The sequence below is a fragment of the Carlito syrichta genome, unplaced genomic scaffold (assembly GCF_000164805.1).
Source record: "Carlito syrichta isolate Samal-C Ts95f unplaced genomic scaffold, Tarsius_syrichta-2.0.1 Scaffold303456, whole genome shotgun sequence".
Lineage (NCBI taxonomy): Eukaryota > Metazoa > Chordata > Mammalia > Primates > Tarsiidae > Carlito > Carlito syrichta.
Window position 1 is genome coordinate 110,819 of NW_007247552.1, and position 14,916 is coordinate 125,734.

Consider the following 14,916-nt stretch of genomic DNA (forward strand, 5'->3'; position numbering starts at 1 on the left):
TGAGATTCCAACTCAAAAAAAAAAAAAAAAAAAACTATTTAAAATTAGCATTCCACAATTGATTATTTTTTCATAAGTTACCTAACCAATACCATACTTTTCTCTGTGACTAGATAGGGTTTGTAAAAACTCAGAAATGCCAAATATTATTGCAATTTCATGTGAAAGTGCCTCATACTGAAAGAAGACATCTCTTTTAATTTAGTAGAAATTTCCATCACCGATTTCTACCAAAAATATTTTCTGCAAAGTCCCTCCAATTTATGCTACCCAATTTTACATTAGATGATATAGATTAATTTGGTTTTTGGGATTTCCAAAGCCAAACTTCTTTAGACCTAACTAAAATTCTAGAAATATAATAGAAATTTTGAAAATTGTTCATTAATTTCATAACTTTAAGGTCCATTCCTAAGAGAAGAAATAATTAAAACAAGTTTTTTAAAAATAAACATGTGCACTACTTTTGGTAACATTAGACCAACTGTTATAAATAATCTGAACAACCAGACAAACCCACATAGATATACATAAGGGCATAAACACATATGTACAGACAAACCTTTGCTCTTGTATCAAATTTTTCTGCCACAGTGGGTGTACAGGAGATATTGAGAATAGCTATTCCCCCAAATGGAATTATTCCTTGAGATGGAATAATATTAATGGTAGGCAAAAGACTCTGATCACAAACCTGTGATTGAAAAGATACAGAAATGCTGCATTATTCTTTAAAGTTACTGTTTAAAAGCTTTCATAGTGAAGCGTGTACACTACTACCTTGAGAGAGGTTACCTGGGCACAGGACACGAGATAATTTTGTAAGTGTTTGAAGATATCCGACATTCAAATAGATTGAACTAAAACAAGAAATTGCAACCCTAGCCCAGCAAATAGAAAATTCAATAGTGTCACCATCCAATTTAAATTAGATGACGAAGTTTATTACCTGGAGTGCTTTCAAGCCTGCAAAACTTACAAGGATGACTATGTGTTCTAGAATATGACAACATTCTAGATATTACTTTGACGGTTTGTCTTTCCCCGATCCTAAAACTCAAAGCAAAGTTAGCAATGAGGTAGGCTGATGAAGTAATCTAATCTCCTTGATAGAAAATCTAGTGTCTAAGATATCATTTTGATCTTTTAAAAGTTATATGTAACTTACCAAGGATTTACAATATGGTTTTTCATAGGCCAATTTAGGCAGGCCTACTTACCATGCTTTAAGAGAGAATAATTTAAAGGGAAACTGACCAAGATATTTCTTTGAATAAAGGAACAAATAGGTTATGTAGGTAAGAACTAATTCAAAAGAAGTAGAGTAGAAAATGACTTCTTCATTTGTCTATTTTGGCTGAAAAGTAGATTTAGGCAGAAAAAGACACGTTAATGTAAAGCTTGAATGAAAGATGTAAATGCTAAACTAATACCACTACTAGTGGGGGGAGAGGGGGTTTTACTATATTTTTTTAGTAAGAAAAAATCTATCATCACGTTGCTCTTCCTTCCATTTATATCAGGATCAACATCTATAAACAGACTATCTCCAGAATGGCCTTGATCTAGGTCCTAGTTTTTACCATAATGGTTCTGATTACAGAGTGAAAATATAGAGAAAAGAGAAAGCATGTAAGCATAGGTATAATATTAATTAATAACGCATATTTTTAAAAGCATTAAACTTTTATTTTTGCAACAAAACCAAATAATAGACAGAAATAATAAATAATAAGAACAATGAAAGATAAAGAAAAGTAAAAGAAAGGCTTAAGGAAGGACGTGAGAGAAATGATTCTTACAGGAAATTAAAGGAAAAACTAAATGAACTCTACTCAGATAAATCTTATATAAAATATGTGAAAATTAGCACAAAATCAAGAATAAAGAATTAACTGCATGGTATCCATTGCACAAAAAATTGATTCAAATCATAATGTGATCTGATCTGAATAAATGACAACATCCTATGTTACCTTAAAATAAGCATGGCTTTGCCCTACATTGTGAAGAACAGCTTTCCTCCAAGTTGTTAAACCTTGAGGACAATTACTGAAGAGTATTTTTGGTTCCAAAAATGTAACCTTGGTGCGATCAACCTAATAATGAGAGGAAGAAAGGAAAAATACAATTGATTATCCCTTTATTTTTTATTCTCTCTCTCTCTCTCTCTCTCTCTATATATATATATACATAATATATATATATAATATATATACACACACATATAATTTTACACACACACACACACACACACACACACACACACACACATATTTAATTGGGGTCTCACTCTGTTGTCCAGGCTGGAGTACAGTGGCATGATCATGATGATCACAACTCACAGCAGCCTTGACCTCCTGGTCTCAGGTGGTCCTTCCACTTCAGTCTCCTGAGTAGCTGGGACTACAAGCGCATGCCAGGGTGCCTGGCTAATTTTTTTTAAAAAATTTTATAGAGACAAGTTTTCCTATGTTGCCCAAGCTGGTCTCAAACTCCTGGGCTAGAGCAATCCACCTGCCTCGGCCTCTCAAAGTACTGAGATTACAGGCGTGAACCACTGTACCCAGCTGTTAGATATGTTCTAACATGCAAAATAAATCCCATTTCAGGATTTTTTTTTAAATTATAATTTTGATGAAAAAGTACTCCAGGTATTACAATATTTTCCTAAATTTAAATTAAATCTATAATTACATAGGATAGGGTAATAATGTCATAGAAGATATTTTATTTAGACATTTTGCTATAATAAAATAATTAAATATCAGATATTTGGAATTTAGATATTTTAGGTAAAATATCTAGATATTGGTGGTAATAGTAAATAATGATTAAAATGGAAAAACAAGATTATTGTGTACCCAGTATGAATCAGACATATAATTAGTCTTTTACTTACATTTACACTATGCTATACCAGCCCAGAAAATGCCCAGAAGGAAGGCAGACTATGTCTATATTATCCAACTTTAAATATACAGAGCCTACATGATGCCTAGTACAGATTACGTGATCAATATATAACCGTTAAATGAATGAATAGCTGGTACTATCACAATTTACAGAATAAACAAACATTTAGGACAATTAATTAACTGTCTAAATCACACAATGATTGGATAACATTCACCAGTTCCATCGAGTATTTGTTGATATATTCAACAAACGTATAATTTTTTGACGTATTAATCTAGCACAATCTCATTACAGCTAACAAAAACTCTTTACTATGAACAAACAATGAAGTTAATACTACTCATGGGGAAAAGTGAGAAAGTAGTGAGAGCAGGGATAAAAATATATTTTTCACCCCTACAATATAACTCAAATTTTTCGCTTCATAGTGATTTATAAAATATGAAGTGTTGTCAGATTTTGTGGAGGGCTTAAGAGAAAGGAAAACAGAATAGAATATTTAAAATGTACTCCCAAACTAGGGAAGGTGAGATGATAACTCTAAGAAGGAAGTAGATCCAGGACTAAGAAACATGTTGGTTAATCACTGAAAGATCTTAGAGATCATCTACCCAACTGTGTACAAAGTGTTACTATGTGCGGTGTTAAAGCAGAGTTCAAGGGTCACACAAGTATGGAAAAGAAGGTGCTAAATGCAATCCTCCTAGTAGAAGTCTTCTCTTGGAGATTAATATGCTGATAACGTACACTTTGTCTATCTGAGAATGGGGATGTGATTGACTGGGATTTACAGAATTACTTAGGCACAGGATACCGACTCCTCCTCCCATATAAAGAACCTTACAGAACTACTGCATCATAGACTGCTTTCTGGTAATGCTGGTATTATCCACCTCTCCAATTTTGCAGCAAAGTAAGCAGTAGCCAAAGAGAACTAGAACCCAAGTTTTCCAATTTCTCATTCAGTGCTTTTTATATCAGATTCTATTGCCTTTATCTATGAAATATTATTTATTACTGTCATAGTTTTTAACATATTTTAATAATTATTTTGTCATTTGAAGAGCATGATTTGGCTAATTGAAATAATAAGTTTTCAAAAATAGCTAACAGAAAATAGTCAAGTACGTCAGTCCTTCATAAATGAATGACACTCTTTAAATGAACATTTTATTTAATCACCTTATGTTTCTCCATCTTTGTGCTCTTATGAATAACACTTCATAGTTCTTTTAACTTCAAGGATTTCAAAGTTTACCTAAAATAATCTATTTTTATATTTCAGAGTTTAATTCTTATTCTGATATAAAGAAAGCAGAAAGCAAAGGCTATGGAGACAGATAGATCTGGACACAAATTCCAATTAAGGCATTTACTGTATGTGTGAACTTGGGCTAGTTACTTAACAACATTAATCTTCCATTTCCTTACCCATCAGTTGTGTTAATAGTAAATGTCTCATAGGATTTTTTTAAGGATTAAATTAGATAATATACAAATAGCATATAGCATGATCTGACACACATTAATTACTCAATAAATGGTATATATTATTAATGCTAAGTTTAAAGTACTAAATTGCACATCTTTAATCTGTTAGAAAAAATACATATGAGGTGAGTAAGTGTGCAAATTTTTATTAGTAAACTTTTCAAACCCAATTATGTAAATAGCAGCTAAAAACTGTGCACATATGAGAATGAATAATCCATAACCACATACATGAACATAGATTAATTCCATAAACCTAATGATGGTTAAAAGAAACCATACACAAAATATAATACATGGTTTGATTACATTTATATTAAGTTCAAAAACAAAATTAATCTGTGCTCATAGAAGTAAAATTAGTGATGGCCCTGGAAAGAATATGTAGTGACTGGAAGTGTGGATTGTTTTCTGGGGGGTTACTCTGCAATGCTAATCATGTTTGGGTTCTTGATCTGGTTAATATGGGAGAGATTACAAGGGTATTATAAGTTTGTGAAGATGAATTGAGTGATACATAGCTTCTAGTGCACCCTTTTATATTTATCTTATACTTCAATTAAAATTTTTTAAAAGACTTGCAAGCAATTTATACATAAAGGAAAACAGCAAGACTTAGCTTATTTTAAGCTTAAAGCAGAGGAAAGACCCTACTGGGTTCTGACTATCACTTGCCATCACTAAAGTGGATGAATCTCCAATCACTTAAGATTATAAACAACTTCACGAATTGGAGACCAGTTCCGATTTCCATGAGGGTATGTCCTTCATTTTCTAAGGTTCTTATGGTTTGAGGTTTTACATTTAGGTCTCTGATCCATTTGGAGTCAACCTTTGTGCATGGGGATAGGTAGGGGTCCTGTTTCAATCTTCTGCATGTGGTCAGCCAGTTTTCCCAGCACCATTTACTGAATAGATTCTCCTCTACCCAGTGGTAGGTGGTGGAGGCTTTGTCGAAGATGAGTTGGTTGAGAAATTGAGGTTTTGCTTCTGGAATCTCAATTTTATTCCATTGATCTATATGCCTATTCCTATACCAATACCAAGCTGTTTTGATGATTGTAGCTTTATAGTAGAGTTTGAAGTCTGGTAATGTGATACCACCTGCTTTTTTTCTCTTTTTTTTTTGCTGAGAATTGTTCTGGCTATTCTTGGACGTTTGTGTTTCCATATGAATTCCTGTATTGTTTTTTCTAGCTCTGAGAAGAATGTTGCTGGTAATTTGATAGGTATTGCATTGTATTTGTAGATTGCCTTAGGTAAGATGGACATCTTCACAATGTTGATTCTTCCAATCCATGAGCATGGAATATTTTTCCACTTGTTTGTGTCATCTTTGATTTCTTTGAGCAGTGTTTTGTAGTTTTCATTGTAAAGGTCTTTCACATCTCTGGTTAGGAAGATGCCAAGGTATTTCATTTTTTTTGTGGCTATTGTGAAGGGAATTGTGTTTTTTATTTGGGTTTCTGTTTGTTTATTATTGGTGTAATCACAAAGGAAGACATCCGAGCAGCCAACAGACATATGAAGAAATGTTCAACCTCACTAATCATCAGGGAGATGCAAATCAAAACCACACTGAGATACCACCTAACTCCAGTCAGAATGGCAATTATCAACAACTCAAAAAATAACAGCTGCTGGAGAGGGTGTGGAGAAAAGGGAACACTTCTACACTGTTGGTGGGAGTGTAAACTAGTGCAACCTCTGGGGAAAGCAGTGTGGCGATTCCTAAAAGCCCTAAACATCAACCTCCCATACGACCCCGCAATCCCCCTACTGGGAATATATCCGGAAGAATACAAATCACTCTATAAAAAAGACACCTGCACACGTATGTTTATCGCAGCATTGTTCACAATAGCAAGAACCTGGAAGCAACCATGCTGCCCATCAAAAGAGGACTGGATTTAAAAAATGTGGTACATATACACGATGGAATACTATGCAGCCATAAAAAGGAACAAAATCATGAATTTCGCAGCAACCTGGATGGAACTGGAGTCTAAAATACTGAGTGACCTCTCACAAAAACAAAGGTCCGAGTATCACATGTTCTCACTCATATAATGGACCTTGAACGTCCTACCTAATAATATAAGAAAATGACTGACTAGTGGGAAACTATGCGGGGGGAAGGAAGATGGGATTAACGAGCAAAGATCTGTCTGGGGATGGGGAAGCACCTCTTATCAATAGGGTGCCTGAATGAAACGTATCTGTATACCTAACCCTTAACTGTACTCCACAACATCATAATAAAAAATATTGATTATAAAAAAAAACTTCACAACTGAAATATGTAAGCATATCATCATGTCCTGGAGACAGATAAGGGATTTAGTAGAATAGCATTTGGCTGGTGTTATATTTCTAAGAAGGTTGGGTGGAAAATTTGGTATACAAGTAAGGTACATTTTTGGTGACTAGGTCATGAAGTCAGTGCCTTCTTAGCGTTACCTAAGAAAATTAAAATTACATACTGCAGCCTTTACTTACGTTTTTGTTCCAAGATATATGTTCTATACAAATAAACAAAAAAACTATACATTTCCTAGCTATGTAAATTATGTAATTACTTTCATACCAAAGCATTAATTACTACTAGTATATTAACAACAGAGTAGGGAAAAATATAATTTTCTCTATTTTTCTTTTGTGTATATTTAATGAAATAATTTAATTACAAGTGACTCCCATGATGATATTACATATTTATAGAGACTCTAATAACAACCTAGTATTGGCACAAAAGTCCTGAGTTTCTGAGTTAATTCCAAGTATATAGGAATCAATGTATAGTCTTCAAAATTAAAAAAAAATGTTCAAGAGAATAATTACATTTGCAACACATTTTAGTGTCAAAGTGTTTCCTTCAAAGACATGAAGAATAAATTCTCCTCTTTCTGGAGAACTGAAACTTGGATGCCATGTTACTTCACATTCCAGTGAGGAGAATGCTTCAACAGTGCCTATGTAAGATGGAGAGAGAAAATAAGACATTTATCACATTTTTATTATATTTACTTTTAAAAATATACAAATAAGAGCTGACATAAAGTTTAATGACACTATATAACAAATTATTAAAATTAAACTCCCAAAATAGAAAAATGCTGAGAGATTATTAAATGAATATAGAGGTATAGGATTTGATTAAAACTTGAAATGAATGCCTTAGTTTTTAATTTTATAGGCAAATAAATATATGTGACAAAGATATGTCAATGTTTGGACAAAAATAGAACATTTATCAATGATGCAAACTCTGGGATTAGAGATATCTTTACATGTAGACAGTAGAACATGACTTGTGATCCCTAACCATATTGTTTACTCCTGACGATTGTTTCTTGACATTCTAAAATATTTTCCAACATAACTAATTCACCTTTCAGAGGGAAGAATTGCTATTATCAGTGATTTTTTTTGAAATGTATATATCCCTAGAGGCATAATTGCTAGTGTAGCTAACAATAATTAACACATTTTTATAATTCAACCCACGTGGTACCAGGTACATTTGGTTTGAGCTGGATTTTCTGTTTAAATTTATAGTTTCCTTTGTAGCAAGGAAAATAATACTTAATAGAAAGAATAACTTAAAAGTTCTTCCTTCAGGAAAAGAGAAGTCCCTGAGATTCAAGGACACAGAACACTGAATGGAAGAGATGAGTTACCATCACAAAAATCTTTGCTTTGGATCAGGTTAACACTCATGTGATGACAGTTCCCAATCTTAAAAAAGATACCATGCCTACCTCTTAGTTTTGCAGTGGCCACATAGGGAGGTAACAATACATATAAAGGGATTAACATAGTGTGTGGTACCCGAAAAGTGTCCACTTTCAAATATTTTTAGTACCCTTAAATTTCAACACTATACTAGGGACATTCATTTATAAAAGGAGATCTGGTTATGGAAGTGCTAACAGTCTATTGGAAGTCCATTAGGATTACATTTGGTCATAAATAACTAAAAGTCCTGCTACAGTGGGTTAAGCAGATAGGATTTTGTTTATCATATGCAGTCAGAAGTCCAGGGATAAGTATTCCAGATCTGCCTTAACAGGTTTACAATTCCTTTAGGGCCAATGAGCTCCTTCTAGCTTCATATACTACCATTACTTACTATGTGCCCTTCTTCATTGTTGAAGGGTACTGGATATAATAGTGATTAAAAGAGCACACATTTTAGGTCAAGTCTCCCTGGCTGAAATTTCAGATCTGCCACTTATTATCTGAGACCTTGAGCAGTTTCCTTAACGACTCTGTAGCTCAGATTAATTACATGTAAAATATAGGTAATAATTGTATTTACTCAAGGAATCACATTGTGGAGACTAAATAAGCAAATGTCTGTACAAGTACTTGAAACAGTGCCAGGCACGTAAAAGGGGATGGAGCTAAAAGAAATTTCTGTCTATATTTCATTGGCAAAAGGGGTTGGGGAAAAGAGTTTTTGAGATGAGAACGTTGCAGTCCCAGAAAAATGGAGGTACTCTTAAGAAGAAGAATGGATATCAAATATGAATTTAGCAACATCTACCAAAATAGGAGACAGACATAAACAAATAATCATAGATGATATATCAAATATATAATAGGAACAAAAAAAAAAGATTAGAAGCCAAAATTATCCCAAGAAAGTGGAGGAAGCTTCATTATATAGAGGTAGGATTTGAGTTGTGACATGAAATATGAGTAGGAACTCTACAGAAAAACAAAGTCTAAGGGCTGTGTACAAGTCAAGTTACAGAATAGGAAAAGAGTAATATATAAGGAAGATTGTGGTGGGAAATAATTTAACAAAGAGGATTCAGTGCTACAAATAAAGCCATCTGAGTGCCCTGAGAAGAGTAAAAAGCAGTAACAGGATTATACATCCATATTGACAAGTCAATTTGAGGAGAATATTTTCCTCTGATGAGCATGGGTATATATTTTTCTTCAGGAATATTATGTATATTGGCGCATGGGAAATAAATTGGATGACTTTGAAATAAACCAAAATATTTCTCCCCACAATAAAGGATTGTTAAGTAAAAGATACTGAAAACACAGGGGAGCACTCTGTCTAAGCTTCTATTTGCCTGATGGCAGCACATAAATCCTCTCTTACTAGAGACAGCACTTGCTTATGGGCCCAAAGATGACATCAGCAAGAACCAGAAAAATCTGGGAACAGATTGTACTAACTTCCCACATTTTTTCGCCATTTAAAAGACTGGAATTGCTTTCTCCTTTGTCTTTGCTAAGATTTATCATTTTTTGTTAAAAACACTGTTTAAGCAAAACTATGCTAAGATTTATCATTTTTTGTTAAAAACACTGTTTAAGCAAAACTCCTAAGCCATGTCTTGAAAGAGATAACTTTGAACATGGGCTTTTTCCAATGTGATGGGTACAGCATACATCAACAAATTTCTGCTGGTTTTTCTCTTGTTAGTCTGACTTTGGTTTTCAGAGAATGGTTCCATTACAAACTTATGAGAGTTGAGAAAAGGAATCATGTTTACTCCCCTTTAGATGGATTGAGCAAGGCTAGGACTTGTAGGGCAGTTACTGCATATGACCAAGGAGTGAGAGAACTGACTGAGAAAGGGAAGGAGAATGAACCGATTGATGGCAAGTTCAAGAATTGAGTGACTCAGCGTTTTAGTAAGGATAAAGACAACAAAACAAAACAAGCAGAAGTATGAACAATACCCACAGAAAATGTCAAATTAGAAGTGAATTCTATCTTAGAAAACACCCAGCGGCTCTTCTGCTCTCTAAACACATATCCAAAATTTATCATGCCTCGGGGGAAAAGGACAAACACAATATGAATTTTAAGTTGCAATTATACACATTAACAAAAATGTAGGGAAAGACATATGAATAAATGTATTGTCCAGGATGCAAAGCCAATATAACATAAGTAATAAAAAAAAACCGCAGCAAAAAGTCACTATTTATACAAAGAGGCAAAAACAACATAAAATCGAGTACCTATTATATAACTATTCTAAGGAAAAGAATATAATAAAATCTATGCATGTAATACAAATTATAAAAATTTTATTCAATGCTATACAAAATAGATTTGATTATTGTATCATCTGTATTCTTAAAATAGAAAAATAACTTAAATACCTTTTGTGTTACTCATACGAAAATTTTATTTGAATTAAATATCTTTGTGTTTTTTGCCTTGGTGATTTTGATTAAAAAATATGAGGCGTCATGAGAAACCCAAAGAAAATAAAAGTAAATGCCGAAATTTCCCTAGTAAAATAAGATTTCTAAAGAACATGAGAAGCATAAATGTTTTACAGCATGGTAATTCTACCTCTCTTTTACACAAATTAAGCATCATCATTGCATTTCCATGGCAGCCACAAGGTAAGTCCAGTCCATTCTTTCATGGTTAAGATGGAGAAATACAAGGAAAAGTATTAGTGTACTCTTAGCATAATATCAGGTGGTTAGTCAGAACTTACAGCTGGAATGCTGATACCATAATTACCACTGTTTGATAACTGTTCTAAAAAACTGAAGAAAGTTTATTTAGAATCTCTGAAATGTACAGAAAATTATAAGTTCTCTTTCTTCTCTAATTATTCTCTCAGTATTTCTCTAGATTGGAACAAAACCCAATATTATCAGCATTATCATTTAAAAAGAGCTTAGTCAAATGAATCTGCAAAATATTGATAAAAGTATGTCTTGAATGATTAATAAATTATGATCTAGGATCATGCTAAATTTATCTAGGCTAATAAAAAGATTAAACAGCTATACCAAATGATCTCCAACCCTAATGAAGAGACCAGCCTATTCTAGTTAAGCTTTTCAACACTTTTTCATCTGCACACACTAAAATTAAGTGAATATAATTTAACACTTAAGATTGATTTTATAATACTTCCTGTTACTCCTGTAACTCCTGTAGAGTTATATAAAATCCTGATTTAGAAATGGCTGTTGTTCACAAGAAAAATACACTGAAGGCAAGATTTCTACAAACCAGGACTCTTCTGTGATCTGAAGTATAGTTTATTTGGATCCTAAATAATGACTATTCCTAAATTAGAGATAAAGAGAAAAGAAGGGGAGAGGGGAAAGGAAGCAGGGAGGGAAGAAAGGAGGAATAAATAGAGAGAAGGAAGGAAGCAAGGAACAGGGGGCTAATAATGGGGATAGATTTCAAGGTTCACAACAGGCTGTTATTTCTCTAAGGAGACTTTCAGGGAAAAAAAATCCAAACAGAATTTAAAATGTTTCATAATCAGATATCTATCTATTTGGCACCCACTCTTTGTCAAGTATTATAGAAAAATTTCCACATATTTGAGTTTTGAGATGCATTCATCTTTCTGTTACAGATGAGGAAATTAGTGTTCAAAGAATACTTTAATTTAAAATAGCTAGAGAGAAGCCAATATTACTTTTGACATCTGGTCTCTCTGACTCCAGAGTCTGTTTTACTTTTCATTCATGCAGAATTGGACTTCGGGTGGTTATACAGCACCACATAAGTCAATGCAGATATAAAGTTCTGGATCTTTCCATTTATCTGGAAAGGCATGACATGCACATAAAGGAAATATACGATATTGGTTATTCAACATCTAACTTGTTATTTTATTTTCTCAAATGGTAGTTTGTGTACTCATGAGGCCCTCACAGCACATCACAATAATGGCCAAATTTGACAGGCTACTAGGTAAGTCACAGTTTATCAGTTACCAGATTTCATTTTATAACAGGTATTTTATGTGAAATAATTGATTCCAGGGAATGACAGAAGCAAGGTTAAGAGGATGGTTAACAGATACAAGGCACCATCAAACATGGTGAATCTGATATTGTTTTCTATTAATTAAAATTTTTCATATTTAAATGACAGCTTTAAGTTGATTTTATTGATTGAATTTTATTAATTGTATTAACTATTGGTTATAAATAATTTCTTAAGCCTTCTAAAAGAACTCATACTCTGACAAAATATAAGTCATTCTGAATCACATCTTATCATTATTATAAAACTAAAACTAGAAAAAAAAAACTTTGTCTACCAGTGTCTGTGACAGTTGATTTTATCTGTCAATTTGACCAGGTTGTGGGGCTCACTTGTTTGGTAGAACTCCAGTCTAGATGTTACTGTGAAGGTATATCTTATATGTGATTGACACTGAAATCAGTAGACTTTCAAAATATTTAAATGACAAAGACTGTATATATTCAAGATGTACAATGTGATTATTTGATATGCATATATAGTGTATTAATTATCACAATCAGATTAATTAACTTGCAGATTATCTTTTATAATGTGGTGGGCCTCATCCAATAAGTGGAAAGCTCTAAGATAAAGGATTGAGGTCCCCAGAGAAATAATACATTCAATTATGCCTCCAGAATGTCTTTGGACTCAAGACTGCACCATCAACTCTTCTCTGGATCCCCAGCCTCTCAACCCACACAGCCGTACAACCTAGTGAGCAAGAGTAAATTTCTTAAAATGTCTCTCCCTATCTCCCTTTCTGTCTCGTTTTCTCTGTTTACACATATCCTATTAGATCTTTTTATCTGGAGAACCCTAATGCAGGATCCATATTTTCAAATCATATTTATGTATGTAAAAATAAATGCTCCTGGTGACTGTATCTGATTTACTTCCATGCCCTTAGCACCAGTACACAGTACACACTCAATAAATTATCAGTGCCCAAATATATGAATAAACAAATGTCCAACCAAACAAAAAGAATAAACCATTACCTTTATCTGGATGAATAGAAAATGCCATCCCTCTTCCTGTGTTTACCGGTTGCCATTCAAATTGGGCAGAATGATTCTGACGATTATACAACCTAACTGTCCCCCAAAAACATGTTTTCATCAAGAAACCTTGTGGTCTCAATACAAGTTCATTCGAAGATAGCTCAAGTTCTACTGGCTGGACGACTGCCATCACTAGAATGTGTCCACTGGGTCTGTTGTTCACTGTAAAGTTGAAGGAACTGGAGCACAGCAAAATCATCCAAATTTAATTGATAATAACTATCTGTAATTATGCAATTCAGTTAAATGTAAAAATGCATACATTATTGATTAACATCCACAATTCTTAGCATATAATACTTTAAAATAATTATGAAAGATAATTAGATTACCACTAATACAAATCTACAAATTGATGCACATATAGTTTTTATGTTTTGGGAAAAAACATAATTTATACTATAATATTTTAGGCAAATAAATACATATTATACAAAAGTACACTTTGATTTTAGAAAACAGAAATATGAAAATAATTCCTACTTCCAAAATTTTCCAATGATGGGAGATTCAAATACTATTGAAATAGAAGTACTGGATGTAGGTGGCATCACATATGAAAATTGGTTGGTCTTCTGAAGTTCTTTAAAATTAATATCTAACTGAATCAAAATATGCATAGGTAGCATATTAACAACATGCAGTAGATGAGTATTTGTGGAGTTCACACAAATATTACCAAAGTTTACGACAGAAGGCCCTGAAAAATAAAATAAATTTTATTAAGTTTAATGTTGGCAAATGAATTAATTTACTGTTTAAGTTTTTTTCCCTTATATATTATATAATATACATTATATATATTTTTTAAGATGTGGGATACCATTCATGGTTAGGTATACAAATGGTCATTGTACAGGTAAAGTTTGGGTCTTACTATGGTCCCCACTTCACCTGGTTTAAGATCAGGTACCCTTATTGATGAAGTGTTTCCCTCCCTCCCTTCCCCGGCAGTTTCCCACGACTACCAATCCATTTCTTATAGTATTATGATAATTGTTCAGGGTCTGCTTATGAATGAGAACATGTGGTATTCAGTTCTTTGTTTCTGTGATAGATCATTCAGTATTATAGACACTAAGTCCATCCAAGTTGCTACGAAGTTCATAATTTTGTCCTTCTTTATGGCTGCATAATATTCCATCGTGTATATGTACCTGATTTTTTAAATCCAGTCCACTTTCAATGGGCAGCACAGTTGGTTCCATGGTTTTGCTATTGTGAATAATATTGTGAATAATGTTGCAATAAACATGTGCGTGCAGGTATTTTTTTCATAGAGTGATTTGAATTCCTCTGGGTATATTCTCAGAAGGGGGATTACTGGGTCATATGGAAGGTCGATTTTTAGATTCTTTAGGAATTGCCATGCTGTTTTCCATAGAGGTTGTAGTTGTTTAAGTTTTCAAAATACATTTGATCCATTGAGTTGTATACACATAACATAAAACTATGTAGTACAATATCAGAAATTAGAAACCAAACATTTTATCTAAATTACCATAATTTAATGTTTGAAGATTATTGGCTAAAAGCCAATATAAATATTTCCAATTTTATGGAAAATTATATGACAAAACAACAAGCATTAATTATAACTTGTCTTAGCACATTAAGTTGCAATACTCCAACACCCTCTCTATTCTCATTAATACAATATTTTTTATTGTATTT

General features: G+C 32.9%; 1 protein-coding gene across 1 annotated transcript in view; it reads right to left on the reverse strand.

The window, feature by feature from the left end:
• The window catches only part of CFAP47 (cilia and flagella associated protein 47), a gene marked incomplete at its 3' end in the record, with an annotated part of 181,213 nt that overhangs the window by 105,700 nt on the left and 60,597 nt on the right, over positions 1-14,916 (reverse strand). The window contains exons 14-18 of the mRNA XM_008058584.2: positions 13,726-13,942; positions 13,180-13,421; positions 7,252-7,382; positions 1,977-2,099; positions 563-694 (exon numbers count right to left, since the gene is read on the reverse strand). Coding sequence (XP_008056775.2) covers positions 563-694; positions 1,977-2,099; positions 7,252-7,382; positions 13,180-13,421; positions 13,726-13,942 — 845 coding nt within the window. The remainder of the gene's footprint in view (positions 1-562; positions 695-1,976; positions 2,100-7,251; positions 7,383-13,179; positions 13,422-13,725; positions 13,943-14,916) is intronic.